Consider the following 17,012-nt stretch of genomic DNA (forward strand, 5'->3'; position numbering starts at 1 on the left):
TCCTGTCTGCCGCCATCTAGCTTCTCTATACTTAACATCTATCCCCAATACTCTACCCTGCATTATAACAAAAGTGTTCTCTACCTTAACCTCTCTGTTCCCACACAGAATCCCTACTCCTGTTGAGTGCACCCCTCCTATGCCCCAAAAAGATTCCCCTTATTCCACTCCCTCCTAAATCTACACACATCCCCACCATCCCTCAGGTGAACCTCCTGTAAAAAACAGAAATCAAACCCCACACCCTCTAAATAACAAAAAACCGCCCTCCTTTTAACATTATCCCTTAACCCCCTAACATTTAGACTAAAAAAAGAAACAGAACTATTCATTTAATTTTTTTCAACAAATAAACCCCAAAAACCAAAGAAAAAAACCAGGAGACTCACCCGATGCTCCCCTGGTCCATCTCCACCGGCGGGGACGTCCTCTCCACTCCTGACGCCCCCCCGTCCTCCATCCCAACCCATGACCCAGGCAGTGTGTTGGGTCCTCCCTCCCCACCCACCACCCCCCCCTCCCTGTTTGCCTCAGGGGTGCATGTAGAGGACCCCATCTCCTCAAACAGGAGTTGGGATCCCTCTAGCAAACAGCCCACCGACCCCTCACTGGAGTCATCCACTAAAATGCAAGGGGCTGAGGCAAACCGGGAGGACAAAATACCCTCCCCCCCCGCCACTCTCTTAGCCACCCCCCCCCTTCCACACCCCCCTCCCTCTCGCTTCTTGCCAAGCTCCCCCTCTTCATCCCTTTCTTCTTTGGTGAAGGAGGTAGCAGGGAGACACAACGTCCCATCCCCGCTAAATCCTCCACCAAATCCCTCATTTCGACCTCGAGGAAACCTGGCAGGCTGTCCCCCAATCCTTCCCCCATCTCCCCCTCCCCTCCCACCTCCACTCCTCCCTCCTTCTCCGTCACTGTCCCCGTTCCCTCTTCCACTCCTTCTCGTACCACTGTCCCCTTCTCCCTCTTCTCTGCTCCTCCACGTTCTTCCACCTTCTTTTTAATCTCTCCTTCTTTTTCCTTCTTTCCATCTTCTCCCCTCTTTCTTCTCGCCTCTTCCTTCTTCCCTTCTTCATCCTTCTCCGTCCTTTCCCCTGTGCCATCCGTACAATCCGCATGCGTCCTCTCTTTCCTCCCCCCATCCCCCGCTCCCCCCCCGGCTGCAGACGCGTATGACCTGTGACGAGCCGGGCAATCACGCCACAGGTGTGCTCTTGAGCCACACCCGTGGCAAGCCTTGGGCTCGTCACATTCCTTGGCCTCGTGCTCTTCCGACCCACAAAATCGACACCTCTTGGCGCTGCACGAGGCCAGGATATGGCCATAGGCCATACAACGCCTGCAGAACGGGGGCTGACGTGCATAGTATAGTGTTCCCCTGTCAGCCCCCAGGGAGAACATCGCCGGAGGATGGAGGTAGCCATCCACACTCTTCGGGGACTCCCTGAGTAACGCCTGGAAACCTCTCTTTCCGTTCCAGAAACCCAGGGAGTCCCTGAGGTACCTCGCTGAGGAGACATTGTCCATGTACCTCCCCAGAAAGGCCCTCACCTCTTCATCTTTCACATGCGGATTGTACATGGTTACGGTGACCACTCTGAAGTTGTTCTTCGCCAGGCTGGTCACCGCATAATGGCACAGGAGTCCCGTTTTCTCCGCTTCCTTTGCCATCTTCATTACTTTGTCATGTTTTTCTTCTTTGTGAAACGTCACATCGAAAGCCTTCTCATTCGGGTTCCCTTGAAGGCAGAGCACTTCCTTCACCTCTATCCTGAGGCATCCCATCAAAATGGTCCTTCCAAATGTCTCTCTACTCCACGGCTCCATCTCCTTTTCAGTCCAGGCAAATCGTAAGGTATTTGCCATACCAATCCCCGGAAAAGATCTTGTTTGCTTGTATTGATTCATTTAAAAAAATAAGCTCTCTTCAGAAAGAAGCTTCAACCTGAAATGAAAAACATCTTTAAACCAAAAAGGTGGCGCAACGAAAGGTGCTGCCTCTCCACATCTATCAAGACAACTGGAGCACTGGGCCAGACACTCTTAAATAGAACTTGGACCAGCTCAGGTGAAACACCTTCCCACTAACGAGATGGACAAGCCAGCACAGGTGTAACACATACTGACTAACGGGGTGACACCAATCGGTGTGCCTTTGACACATTTCAGTTGAACAACTGACAAGAAAACAACTTCCATTTCACATTATAATCAACTACAATGCTTTACTTTCATCAATATCAACATGGTGTCTACTGGCTGTCAACAACTAAAAACAAGGAAAAAACACGCATTTCTAAATAATATTATACAATCGTATCTTTTCTCCTTTTTTGTTGAATAGAATCCTAAAACTCACTAGCTTCTAGAACTATCGTCCCCTTGGAAGGAACCCAAAATAAACTCAAATCACATGTGCTGAATACAACAGGTGTAGACCTTACAGTGAAATGCTTACTTACGACCCCCTCACCAACAGTTCAGTTTCAACAAAATACAGAAAAGAATAAGAGATAAAACTCATCTCCAACACGGAAAAACGTGTCAAAATAAATTGTGATCCATGGTACTGGTTAAATGAAAAACACTATTTTTGACTTCCCAACCTTGAGACAATAATCAGCAACCAAGTTGTCCTTACCACGGACATGTCTGATTTCAAGAGGAAACTCCTGCAATATCCGTAGTAACTTTCCACCTCACTACAGAGCTTCTCTCTCTTTTCAGGGTTCACAAGATAGGCATGTTGTTGGATCAGGGCCGGGTCCCCAATGTCATGCTATAGTACATTTGGGTTGGCACATCTGAGAATTAACTCTGATATTTTAAAAGCAGGGCAAGTATGTCAATATAATTGTAGCCAAAAAGTGTCAGTTGGTTGCATAAATAATGATGATTACTAAATGTTACATGAATTGGAAATATGAATTATCAAAACCAAATGTACACTCCTTTGTTAATATATATTGGGAATAATTCACTTAGTGGTGAGGCATGGAATAATAAAACATGTATATTTTGTCAGGCTGAATGTTTGAAATATGAGTAGGAGATTTGAGTCATGCTTCTCTTCAGTAGTGGAATAAAGACAATTAGCACTTGAATGTTGTCAAGAAATACTGGAGTGATGTAAGATTGTTATTAATATTGATTATAGACTAATTTATTATTCTGCGTCCATGTGTATAGGCTGCAAGTACATTAAAATTAAGTTAAATGACCAGAAAAACATCTTCTCAACTTTCAATTTCAACAGAATGTATATTGGACTTCGGACTTAGTCTTATTTTCAACCTCTTTTCAATTACATTTTGCTCAGTGGGTTATTTAATTGATATCATGAAACAACTCCCTCATGTATGTTTTTTCTGATGTTTGATCAGATGTCTTTTATCAGAGTATCTCTTGTCACATTGATCACAGCTATGAGGTTTCTCTCCTGTGTGTGTTCTCTGGTGTGTAATAAGATGGGTCGATGTAGTAAAACTCTTTCCACATTCATCACAGCTATAAGGTTTATTTCCTGTGTGTGTTCTCTGGTGTTTAGTCAGACCCCCAGACTCAGTAAAACTCTTCCCACACTGATCACAGCTATATGGTTTCTCTCCTGTGTGTGTTCTCTGGTGTGATGTCAGATGGCCAGATCGACCAAAACTCTTCTCACATTGAACACAGCTATAAGGTTTCTCTCCTGTGTGTATTCTCTGGTGTAGAGTCAGATAGCTAGATGTAGCAAAACTCTTTCCACATTGACCACAGCCATAAGGTTTCTCTCCTGTGTGTATTCTCTGGTGTAGAGTCAGATAGCTAGATGTAGTAAAACTCTTTCCACATTGACCACAGCTATAAGGTTTCTCTCCGGTGTGCATTCTCTGGTGTGATATCAGGTTTGTTGACTGAGTAAAACTCTTCCCACATTGATCACAGCCATAAGGTTTCTCTCCTGTGTGTGTTCTCTGGTGTGATATCAGGTTGGTTGACTGAGTAAAACTCTTCCCACATTGATCACAGGCATAAGGTTTCTCTCCTGTGTGTGTTCTCTGGTGTAGAGTCAGATAGCTTGATGCAGCAAATCTCTTCCCACATTGATCACAGCTATAAGATTTCTCTCCTGTGTGTATCCTCTGGTGTAAAGTCAGACGACCAGATGTAGCAAAACTCTTCCCACATTGATCACACCTATAAGATTTCTCTCCTGTGTGTGTTCTCTGGTGATTAGTCACAGCCCCAGACTCAGTAAAACTCTTCCCACACTGATCACAGCTATATCGTTTCTCTTCTGTGTGTGTTCTCTTGTGTGATGTCAGATGGCCACATTGAACACAGCTATAAGGTTTATCTCCGGTGTGTATTCTCTGGTGTGATATCAGGCCGGTTGACTGAGTAAACCTCTTCCCACATTGACCACAGCTATAAGGTTTCTCTCCTGTGTGGACTCTCTGATGAATGTTAATGTCTGATGAGGTGAATCTGTTCCCACAGTCAGAGAAGCAGTGAGTTCTCTTCCCCGTGGATCTCTGCAGGTGTTTATTGAGGTGTTCTGATCTGGAGAGACTCTTTGCCTCGTCAGCATCATGAAGTTGTTGAGGCTCCCCAGAGGATCCACGATAGTCCCGTATCTCTCCTGTGTGAACAACAAAGTCAGACAGATGTTTGAAGGCCCACAACAGCGGTAAGCCACTGTAAAAGGTGATGTCAATTGTTGTACAACATCATGGCTTTGCTGTTGGCGTCTGTAATGAATGTTCAGATTATTTAACAATTTTCTTAAAATGAGCAAGAACAGTCATATTTTGTATTGTTTTCACATAGGTAGTAACATGGATGATTGTAGACTAGAAATAAGTTATTCGTGTTGTTGAAACTCTAAGCAGTGTGCAAGATTACTTTTGGCCTCCAATATAGGCCCCTTTATGTGTTTGCCAAAATTGCAGCACGAGTGCAATTTGATTGCAGAAACTCCTCCCTGCTAAACTCCTCCCTGCTATAGTATTAAGAATTGTGTGTAACTATTGAAGAACAGCGTTAATGACAGTATCCATTTGGGTGTTGTCAATAAAGTTGACTTTTTGTATTTCACCTTTATTTAACCAGGTAGGCCAGTTGAGAACAAGTTCTCATTTACAACTAAGATCTGGCCAAGATAAAGCAAAGCAGTGCGACAAAAACAGAGATACACGTGGGATAAACAAAATGCACAGTCAATAACACAATAGAAAAATCTATATACAGTGTGTGCAAATGGAGTAAGGAGGCACGACAATGAATAGGCCTTAGTAGCAAAGTAATTACAATTTAGCAAATTAACACTGGAGTGATAGATGTGCAGATGATGTGCAAGTAGAAATACTGGTGTGCAAAAGAGCAACAAAAGTAAATAAAAACATGGGGATGAGGTAGGCAGTAGGATGGGCTATTTACAGATGGGCTGTGTACAGCTGCAGCAATCGATAAGCTGCTCAGATAGCTGATGCTTAAAGTTAGTGAGGGAGATATATGTCTCCAACTTCAGCTAATTTTGCAATTCCTTCCAGTCATTGGCAGCAGAGAACTGGAAGGAAAGGTGGCCAGAGGAGGTATTGCTATGCTGACCAGCGAGCTGAGATAAGGGGGGACTTTACCTAGCAAAGACTTATAGATGACCTGGAGCCAGTGGGTTTGGCAACGAGTTTGTAGTGAGGGCCAGCTGACAAGAACAAAACAGGTCCCAGTGGTCAACCAAATACATCTTGTACATGTATTTTAGTTGGGGACAGCACTGGAACATGATTCTGGGGCTCCCGAGTGGCACAGCAAACACACGCATCTCAGTGCTTGAGGTATCACTACAGACACACTGGTTCAAATCCAGGCTGTATCACAAAAGGCTGTGAATGGGAGTCCAATAGGGCGGCGCACAATTGGCCCAGCGTCATCCAGGGTAGGCAGGCATTGTAAATAGGAATATGTTATTAACTGACTTGCCTAGTTAAATAAAGGTTACATTTAAATAAATAAAAAATGGTGTTTCATGACAAAACATTTTTTACAAATCCGTCAAGGCGCCAACTTTGAGAAGGGTTTAAAACAAAGGTTTCAAACCAATTCATGAATGTAATTGAATCTAGGTATGTCTTGCCTTTATTGTAAGGGCATGACATTTTGGGGGGCTGAATATGATACAATGACTTATCAACAGCTCTAATAATTTGACCCCCACAGGAAATCTACCACTGGCAATTCTAGAATATACTAGATAGCCTAGAAATCTGGTTAAACTATCATTATGACCTCATGGATGAATTCTAGAATATACTATATAGCCTAGAAATCTGGTTAAACTATCATTATGACCTCATGGATGAATTCTAGAATATACTATATAGCCTAGAAATCTGGTTAAACTATCATTATGACCTCATGGATGAATTCTAGAATATACTATATAGCCTAGAAACCTGGTTAAATTATCATTATGACATCACGGATGGCCAGTCCTTGTATTCATAGTGTAGTGAATTCAGGGGGTAGCCCTGAGCTGAACTAAAACCTGGATCTAGCGACTGTCAAGCCAACACCTTATAACTGTTACGCCATGTGGCGTCTGAAGTTCGTGACGAGGTCGCTAGGCGTTGGGTTACGGTTTCTAAAATATAATTCTCTATGAATTTGAGTGGTTACACTTCTCCTTTCTCCATCCCTCAGCTGTTTACCAAACCAGGTCTCTGGGCAGCCATTTTGTTGCTGTTTAAAAAACCCACACAACCCAGCAATCTGCAGTTCAAACAATAACAAATCTGTCATTCCACCACTGTTTTGGAAATAAAATTATTATGGGGTTGGAGAAATGTAACTACAGACAGACAGACCTATGGATGCAAGGACTGACCATCCATGATATCAACATTATAGTTTTAACCATGTTGAGGCGATTTGAGTGTTGATTTACATTGTTTCTAAACATTATAGTAAAAAAGCTTATTTGGGGTTCTGATGGGGTACAACAGTTGAACTAAGCGCATGAGGCATGTGTTATATGTGTTATATTCTTCAAGAATCAATGTCTATAAATAAATAATTTAAAAGTCACAATATGGATGTAGCAATTGCAGATTTCTGCTTTAACACTTAACATCAGCTCAACTGCAGAGTTTGTGCCTCTTGTTTTTAAGACAGTACTTACTAGTGTTAATCAGGGAACGGTTTCTCAAAACCATCTTATGGCTAAATTCATCGTTAGAACCATTGGATGCCTTAAGATGCGTTTGGGAAACAGGGCCCAGATATCCAGTTTCATCCTCTTCTTCCTCCTCCTTTTTCGATGTAAGAGTCATCTCCTCCTCCTCTTTCACGCCATAAACTGCACAATCCTCTTCTTTTACTTTAACATCCTCCTCTAACACTCTGAACGCGTCTTCCTCTTCTTTTACAGTAAAGGCCTCATCCTCTACTTCTTGTTTTACTGTGATATCTCCCTCTTCTTTAGCAGGATAGCAGCTTAGTGACCGCATGGTCGGAGATGTTAGCTAGGCTAATGCTAACGTAACCAGACCGCTCGCTGACTAATAACAATACCGTAAATATGAAATCAAATCGGATAACTAACTAGACGACAAACGTGGGTTTAAACAGCAGCTAATAAACACGAAAGCGTTTAAAGAGCTTTATTGGTTCAGCTTTTTTGTCTAGCAAGCTACCGAGGTGTCAGACTAACTATTATTGCTTCTGAAAGCTGTTGAAAGAAGCGTCCCGTCCATTAGATTATACGTCACACCAACAGCATCGCCTTAAATTCGCCGACTGCCATCTGCTGACTGGAGTGGGTAACGCAGTTGAGTAAAATGTATATTTTATCTTCAGATAACAAGTTAAAGTGTAGAAAGCATGAGTTTTTACTCACCAGTGTAACAATACAGTGTGGTTAAAGACTTAGTACGCTAGTTGTAGACACGATGTGATTACCTATAAGTACAAACAGTTATGTTTTTGCGTTATTACATATTTATTAATTTATTTTGTGAACTCTTCCAAACTACCCACAATGCTGTATTTCCTCACGTCATATGGATGATCAACTCTGCTAATGAGTTGTATGCCAGTGTAACAGTGTAATGAAGTTACATTTTTTAAATATATTTAACCTTTATTTAACTAGGCAAATCAGTTAAGAACAAATTCTTATTTACATTGACGGCCTGCCCCTGCCAAACCCTAACCCAGAGACGTTGCTGGGCCAATTCTACGCTGCCCTATGCGACTCCAAATCACGGCTTGTTATGATACAGCCTGGTTTTGAACAAGGGGCTGTAGTGACGCCCCTAGCACTGAGATGCCGTACCTTAGACTGCTGTGCTTCTCGTGTGTTTACATTACACTCAGTGTAATACACTCAGTGATAAAGGTATGGGATTCACCTGCACATCAGATTTTTGGAGAATTTGAAAATTGACTGGTCCTGGGATAGAAATGTATAAAGTTGACATTACATCATAAAATTCAACTTTTAAATCATACATTAGCAATTTATGTTTGAGTAACTACTGTTGTTGGTTTGGCGTCAAATAAACCTCTCTTTATATGTTTCTTGCCGAATCTCAGATTTCCATGTGGGTTTTATGCTAAAGTTCCCTCTCAAGTTGGTAGCAAACTGGAAAATGCATCTTCTTTACCCTGTTGACTACTGATCGTTCATCCACACCGTGTGTCTCATCAATGCAGGTAATTTATTACAAATGTATAAAGTATATGTTTTATAAACTCATGATCACCAGCCAGTTTATTTGCCCGGTTTTGTAAGTTTATGTGTATTATACTTATTCGCCACCAGAGGTGGACATTGAGTAATCTTTCAAGTTAATTTGATAATTTTTGATACTATAATGGATGACAGTATATTCTGATGAAGTGAATATGAGACACATGGAAATAATGTATTTATTTTTATTATGGTAAATTATGAATTAGTAGAAATTGTTAAATCCACTATACGATCACAATAACTTTGATAGACATTTCAACTGTTTTTTTGTCAGTATATTATAGGGCAGATTTATGGAGAATTGCTGTGGGAGTGCTATTTATATCCTGTCACTACTGATCATCCATCCATACTGTATGTGTCCCATCATTGCAGCTTTGGAAATACATGAACTATCCATGCACCTTCCTGTGTTGACTCACTGACTTGAGAGACGGGACCAGGAAGATCACAGTAGGTCGATATCTAGCTTAAGCTTGCAAACATTAAAAACACCTCCATCTCCATTAACTTCATCACACCTGCCCAGACCCACTAGAACACAGCCCCATCTCCATTAACTACATCACACCTGCCCAGACCCACTAGACCACACCCCCATCTTCATTAACTACATCACACCTGCACAGACCCACTAGAACACACCTCCATCTCAAGCGCCTGCATCAGCACCATTTTATTTCTCTCCGTCGCACACTCACTTTCAACTTTTAGATAATAAAGCATTTTACCATTCTATTGAATTAACAACAGATGATTGGCTGATTTCCAGGTTTTAAGTATAATATTTAAGATTAGAAAAGTATCATCCAACCTTCGGGTATCTCATTGCATCATCATATGCCATATCTTGAAATATACAGACAGACGGATTAAAAGTCATTTTACATTGTACAATTGTACTTCTGACAGCCAACATTCTAACTCCTCCCATAACTTTATGATGTCATAACATTCCCAGAAGGATTATTGAGTCATTGTTAGACAGACCAGCAAGATCTACTGTCTCTATTACATTATGACAGACAAGCTAGATCTACTGTCTCTACTATATTACTACAGTCCAGATACATCGACTGTCTTTATTATATTACGACAGACCAGCCAGATCTACTGTATCTACTATATTATGACAGACCAGCTAAATCTACTGTCTCAATTATATTATGACAGACCAGCAAGATCTACTGTATCTATTATATTATGACAGACCAGCTATATCTACTGTCTCTACTATATTCTGACAGACCATCTAGATCTACTGTCTCTATTATATTATGACAGACCAGCAAGACCTAATGTCCCTATTATATTATGACAGACCAGATAGATCTACAGTCCCTATTATATTATGACAGACAAGCTAGATCTACTATATTTTGACAGACCAGCTAGATCTACTGTCTCTATTATACTACGAACGACCAGCTAGATTTACTGTCTCTATTATATTTTGAAAGACCAGCTAAATCTACTGGCTCAATTATATTACGAAGACCATCTCTATCTACTGTCTCTAGTATATCATGACAGACCAGCTAGATCTACTGTCTCTACTATATTATGACAGACCATCTACTGTCTCTAATATATTATGATAGACCTGCTAGATCTTCTGTCTCATTTATATTATGACAGACCAGCTTGATCTACTGACTCTATTATACTATGGAAGACCAGCTAGATTTACTGTCTCTCTTATATTATGACAGATCAGCGAGATCTACAGTCTCATTTATATTATGAGAGACAAGCTATGTCTTCTTTCTCAATTATATCATGACAGACCAGCTAAATCTATTATCTCTATTATATTTTGGCAGAACAGCTAGATCTACTGTCTCTACTATATTATGACAGACCAGCTAGATCTACTGTATCTATTATACTATGACAGACCAGCAATATCTACTCTATTATATTATGACAGAGCAGCTAGATCTGTCTCTACTATATTATGACAGACAAGCAAGATCTATTATCTCTTTTGTATTATCACAGACCAGCGACATCGACTGTCTTTTTTATATAATATGACAGACCAGCTAGATCTACTGTACGTTTTATATTATGACAGACCAGAGATCTACTGTCTCTATTATATTATGACAGACAAACTAGATCTACTGACTCTTCTGTAATATGACAGACCAGATACATCAACTGTCTCTATAACCCTTTGACATACCATCTTTATCTACTGTCTATACTATATTATGCCGGACCAGCTAGATATAATGTACATTTTATATTATGACAGCCCAGCTACATCGACTGTCTTTATTATATTACGACAGACCAGCTAAATGTACTGTCTTTATTATATTATGAAAGACCACCTAGATCTATTGTCTCTATTATATGATGGCATACCAGCTAGATAAACTGTCTCTATTCTATTACGGCAGACCAGCTAGATCTGCTGCATTTATTATATTATGACATACAGGCTAGATTAACTGTGTAACGGCGTTCTTCGTTTGTCGCAAGAGAGTCGGACCGAAATGCAGCGTGTTGGTTACTCGTTTCTTTAATGAAACAAATGACGATTACATGAAAATACTCAGAAAAATACAAAACAACAAAACGGAACGTGAAACCTAAGTACAGCCTATTTTTTTTTTAATAAAAATTAATTTATTATCTTCAATACCATTCATTCTTTACAAATCATAATTTACATACATACACAAATAATGGTATTTTTAATTAAACTAATTAAATTAAACTAAACATAAACCCCAGACAAAACCTCAGGGGAGCATCTTCCCTCCCCGTCACCCTACAAAATACCTTTCCCTATCTCCCCGTCCCTAATCTATCCTCTTACAAATCTAAATGACACCCAGCCCTAAACCCCCCTTCCACCTCTCCCGGGCAGCATGCTGCCCCCGCTTCCTCTCCTCCCTCTTCATCCTCCCCCTCAAATCTCCTTCCACTCTCCTCACTATCCCGTCCACCCCCCAATCTCTCCCTGTCTTCTCCATGTTCAGCCTTGCTTCCCACAGCCCCCGTTTAAAGAGACTCATGAGAAGCCAGAGCAGAAACCTGTCCCTATCCGTCCCTCTCACTCTCCCTACACCCCTCTCTAACCGGCCCACATCAATACAAAATCCCCTTTACCAAACCTAACAACACCCGTGCCCTAACCCATACTAATCCGGCAAAGGCACAGTCCCAAAAGACATGGCGCACAGTCTCCTCCCTGCCACAAGAGGATCTTGGACAGGTGGGGGATTGCACTAAACTATACCGGTACAAGATGGAACGTACCGGCAAACACTTATGAAGGCTCAACCAATTCAGGTCCTTGAGCCTGTTGTCCAGACCCCGCACCTGCACTCCCTCCCAGACCGCTTCCGAGATGCCTACTACAGACGCCGGACTCTCTGCCTTTCTCACCTCCTTGTACAGGTGCCTATGATCTAAACCTACTCGGGCAACTTCAACCTCAGGGTGCGCACGCAGCCACTTGGCCGCATGACCAAAGTGCCACGGCAGTTGTTCCGCCCGAGGACCCGTGTTAGACCACACCATTATGCTTCTCGCCTGATACGAGAAAAACACCCGCAGGAAGTAACCGGACGGGTGTATCACTGGCTGAGCAAGCTCCGTTAACAAGAAAGAAACAAAAATTGTGTCCAGCTTGAGGGGGAAATGTGGTACCCCCCTACCTCCCTCCCCGATGGGACAGATCATACGTGCCCTGGCAACCCACTCATACCTGCCACTCCACATAAACTGAAACACAAGCTTCACTAGAGGCCTTCTCAGACAAACCAGCAATAGGTAGATGTATGCCAAATACAAAAGCGACGGCAACACATCCACCTTTAGGACCAGGACTTTGCCCATAAAAGACAAATACCTAGCTTTCCACATTGCTAGCTTCCTCTGTACCACTGCAATACACATGTTCCAGTTTAGCGTCGCAGAGCCGGAGGTCTCAAAATGGACCTCGAGAATCCTCAGGGTCCCCTCACAGAGAGATAACCCCCCAGGCACATCCGTTCTACCGCGCCATCTTCCGAAAAACTTGACGGAAGACTTTGCATGGTTCAGAACTGCTCCCGACGCTCGAGTGAAATCCCCAAAGATGGCAAGGGACCTTGTCAGGCACGAGTCCTTGCACAACAACAAGGAAGTGTCGTCGGCGTACTGCGTCATCTTAACACGCAGTCCACCACTTCCAGGGATCAGCAGACCTTACACCCCTGTGTCTGCCCTAATGGCAGCCCCCAGAGGCTCCATGTACAGAACGAAGAGGAGAGCCGAGAGTGGGCACCCCTGCCTGACCCCAGACGAGAGGTCAAAAACGTCACCCAAGTGACTATTTACACTAACTCGGCACCCCGCTCCGACATATAATGTACGAATCCATCCTATAAACTTCTCCCCAAATCCTAATCGACCTAACACTCTGAATAAAAAGGATCTATTCACGCGATCGAAGGCTTTCACCTGATCTAGCGCTGCTACCATAAAAGGCAGTCCTCTATCTTCAACCCAAGCGATGGAGTCCCTGATTAACTGTAGGTTCCATCTAATAGAGCGGCCCTCTACCCCGCACGTCTGATCCTCATGAACAACGTAGGGAAGGGCTGTGCGCAACCGGTCTGCTAAAACCTTTGCAAGTAGCTTGTAATCTACACACAGCATGGTCAACGGCCGCCAGTTGCCAAGGTCAGTTACTTCCCCTTCTTATATAAAAGTGACAGCACACCAACAGCCATTGATCCCCCCGGGACCCCCGTCTCAAGGATGGCCTTCAAGACTTCGAGGACCACTGGTCCAAGTATACCCCAAAACTTGAGATAAAACTCAGCCGGCAGCCCATCCATCCCAGGCACCTTCCCTTTTCCCATCCTCCTAAGAGCGCTCTCAACCTCTTCTAGTGAAATCTGGGCCTCCATCACTTCTCTAATGTCCTCCGGCAACCGCCTGGACAAGTGTTCTAAAAACACATTTCCCTGCTCTACATCTATTTCCCTTTCCTTAAATAAACCTTGGAAATGATCAGTTGTCACCCTGACCATATCCTCTGGTTCTCTAACTATACTACCATTTTCTTCCCTAACACCATGCATTACCTTCCTACTCTGTCTTGCCCTAACCGACTTAAAGAACATAGCAGAACAAGTCTCATTATGTTCTAGAAAGCCGCTATGCGCACGCTCCAGGAAAACTCGAGCCTTCTGCTCCTGCAACTCCCTGAGCTGCACCTTTAGGGTTGAGGATCTCTCCCAGTCAAATGACCCGCCGAGGTTGCCTGCCTCGTTTTCGAGATCAATTAACCGTTGGATACGATCCACCTCCCTCCTCTCCTCCCTTTTTTTCCTCTTGCAATACCCTATTATAAAAGCCCTAATCCTCACCTTAACTAATTCCCACCACTCTAACACCCCCTCGCACATGGACCGGAGACCCTCAAGCCTCCTAAAGAAAACATAAAACCCGTCAACAAAAGCCTGCTCCTCCAGCACATCCCGATCTAGCTTCCAGTACCCCTTACCAAAGAGGCAGACCGACGACCCCACCTGCAGGAGCACCCCGTCGTGATCCGAAAAGAAAACAGGCAACAGCCGCCCAGACAACTTTCCCAAAGACCTGGGTACAAAAATATAATCGAGCCTCCGCTCAACCCCCTGGAGTTACGCCATGTAGGACCGTCCATTTTCGGAGTAGTGTGCATACCACCATCTACCAGACCATGGCAAGCCATTAGCCTAGCAATGGCGCCTGCACTGTTATCCCCCCTCTTCCTAAATCTGTATTAAAATCCCCCCTATCACTAATTTCCTATTTGTAACACACAGGGGCGTCAGACAGTCCACCATCTCCTTCCTGTCTGCCACCACCTGTGGCCCATACACCACCACTAATCTAAATTTACACTCCCTTATCGTGACATCCACCCCTATAACCCTCCCCTGCATTGCAACAAAGGAATCTTCCACTTTTACCTCCCTGTGCCCACACAAAATCCCTACCCCAGATGAGTGCACCCCCCCTACACCCCAAACCGACTCTCCCTTGTCCCACTCCCTCTTAAATCTACTAACATCCCCTCCATCGCTCAGGTGAACCTCCTGTAAAAAACAAAAATCAAAACCCACACCCTCCAAATAACTAAAAACCACCCTCCTCTTAACAATATCTCTTAAACCTCTTACATTTAAACTAACAAAAGTAAAATTAGACTCCATGAAGAAAATAAAATAAAACATGTAATATACTCAAATACTAAACCCAGACAGAAAAAAAAAAAAAAACAGGAGACTCACCCGATGCTCCCCTGCTCCATATCTACCGGTGAGAACACCATCTGTAATCCCGACATCCCCCCCTCTTCCTCCATCACACCATCCCAGGATGCAGGAATAGTGTTTGGCTTCGGGGTGCCCTGCACCCTGGGTCTACCCCCACAATCCTCCCCCTCCCCAGCGTTGCAGCTGGTTTGGAAGAAAATTGGGGAGGCTGAGTCCCCAAACAAAAAACTCCCCACCTCCTCCTGTACCCAGTCCTGAGTCTTGTTAGGTGTGTCACCACCCAAATGAAGTTGAGAGTCTTGGGAAACCAGCAGCAACCCAGAGGTTTCTCCCACCCCCATCACTCTCTTGGCCATCCCCTCCCCCTCACTGTCGGCCAATCGCACCCTCCTCTTCATTCTCTTCTTTGGTGATGGCGGCAGTGGAGAGATACCACCCCCTCCCCCCGCCAGCTCCTCCACCATACCCCTCATCTCTTCCACCATGTCACTTTCACCCCAGTCCACTTGCTCTTCCACCGTCTTCTTCTCTAACATTCCTCCCTCACTTTCTTCTCTCTCATTCTCCTCCACTCGGTTGCCTTCTTCCACCGCTTTTCCTGGTTCTCCTACTCCCGTGCCTTCCGTTTCCTTCTCTCTTCCATCCACCGCTTCTTGCTCCTCTTCCTTCCTTGTAGCCTTCCCCTCTGGACTTGTAGTCTTGTCATGAGGCATGTTTCCTTCCCCTCCTCTTCTTCCCCCATCCCCCGCACCTGCTCCCCCCCAGCCGCAGACGCATATGACCTCTGACGGGCCGGGCACTCCCGCCACAGGTGTGCTGACGAGCCACACCCATGGCATGTCTTAGGCTTGTCACAATCCCTCGCCTCGTGATCCTCAGATCCACAAAATCTGCATTTTCTCATGCTGCACGAGGCAAAAATGTGTCCATAGGCCATACAGCGCCTGCAAAATGGGGGCTGACGTGCATAAAACAAAGTCCCCTGTCAGCCCCAAGGGAGAACATAGCAGGAGGATGAAGGTATCCACCATGTCCCTTTGGGTCCTCCCTGAGGAGGGCCTGGAAACCTCTCCTCCCATTCCAAAACCCAAGGGAGTCTTTGAGGTGCCTAGCTGAGGAAACGTTATCCATGTATCTCCCCAGAAAAGCCCTCACCTCTTCATCCTTAACGTAAGGGTTGTACATGTTAACAGTCACAACCCTAAAGTTATTCTTCGCCAGACTTGATATTTCGTAGTGGCACATCGGCCTCTCACCTCCCACTGCTCTTGCCCTTCTAAGGATATCATCATGCTTTTCTTCAGTATATAGCGCGACGTTGTATGCTCCCTCCAACGAGTTGCCTTGGAAACAAAACACGTCCTTCACCGTCAGCTTTAGAATCCCCATCAATATAATTCTTCCAAAAGATTCTCGTCCTAACGGCTCCAACTCCTTTTCCTTCCAAGCAAAACGAATCGTGTTAGCCAGCCCAATCCCAGGGACCGACCGTGATGATGTATTTAGCACCATCTCCGCAAGGAGAATGGCGCTCGTTCTTTTCTCTTCCGATACCAGAAAAAACGAAAATCCAAAAGTGACCGCAACTGACTGGTTTTATAAAAATAATTTATTATCATCAGTACCATTCATTCTTTACAAATCATAATTTACATACATACACAAAAAAAGATATTTTAATTAAACTAATTAAATTAAACTAAACATAAACCCCAAACAAAACCTCAGGGGAGCATCTTCCCTCCCCGTCACCCTACAATACACCTTTCCCTATCTCCCCGTCCCTAATCTATCCTCTTACAAATCTAAATGACTCCCAGCCCTAAACCCCCCTTCCACCTCTCCCGAGCAGCATGCTGCCCCCACTTCCTCTCCTCCCTCTTCATCCTCCCCCTCAAATCTCCTTCCACTCTCCTCACTATCCCTTCCACCCCCCAATCTCTCCCTGTCTTCACCATGTTCTGCCTGGCTTCCCACAGCCCCCGTTTAAAGAGACTCATGAG

General features: G+C 43.9%; 2 protein-coding genes across 2 annotated transcripts in view; both read right to left on the minus strand.

Moving 5' to 3' along the window:
- Positions 1–202: 202 nt before the first annotated feature.
- Positions 203–17,012, minus strand: part of LOC135520260 (uncharacterized) — a 131,847-nt gene continuing 115,037 nt past the window's right edge. Inside the window, exons 2-4 of the mRNA XM_064945675.1 lie at positions 708–1,948; positions 390–621; positions 203–215 (exon numbers count right to left, since the gene is read on the minus strand). Of these exons, the coding sequence (XP_064801747.1) occupies positions 203–215; positions 390–621; positions 708–1,911 (1,449 nt within the window). The 5' untranslated portion in view covers positions 1,912–1,948. The remainder of the gene's footprint in view (positions 216–389; positions 622–707; positions 1,949–17,012) is intronic.
- On the minus strand, positions 1,945–7,722 carry LOC135521734 (zinc finger protein 271-like). The gene is made up of 2 exons (XM_064947426.1): positions 7,166–7,722; positions 1,945–4,627 (listed from the first exon to the last, which is right to left on the minus strand). Exons 1-2 carry the CDS (start codon positions 7,491–7,493, stop codon positions 3,357–3,359), a joined length of 1,599 nt encoding a protein of 532 aa, XP_064803498.1. The 5' UTR covers positions 7,494–7,722; the 3' UTR covers positions 1,945–3,356.

This window comes from Oncorhynchus masou, chromosome 4 (assembly GCF_036934945.1).
Source record: "Oncorhynchus masou masou isolate Uvic2021 chromosome 4, UVic_Omas_1.1, whole genome shotgun sequence".
NCBI lineage: Eukaryota > Metazoa > Chordata > Actinopteri > Salmoniformes > Salmonidae > Oncorhynchus > Oncorhynchus masou.

Bases quoted from the DNA above. Each gene is read 5' to 3' on its own strand.
- LOC135521734 (XM_064947426.1), bottom strand. From the start codon at position 7,493: ATGCGGTCACTAAGCTGCTATCCTGCTAAAGAAGAGGGAGATATCACA. The intron at 4,628-7,165 runs GTAAGTACTGTC...TTGTTCACACAG, and splicing joins CCGTTCCCTGATTAACACTA to GAGAGATACGGGACTATCGT.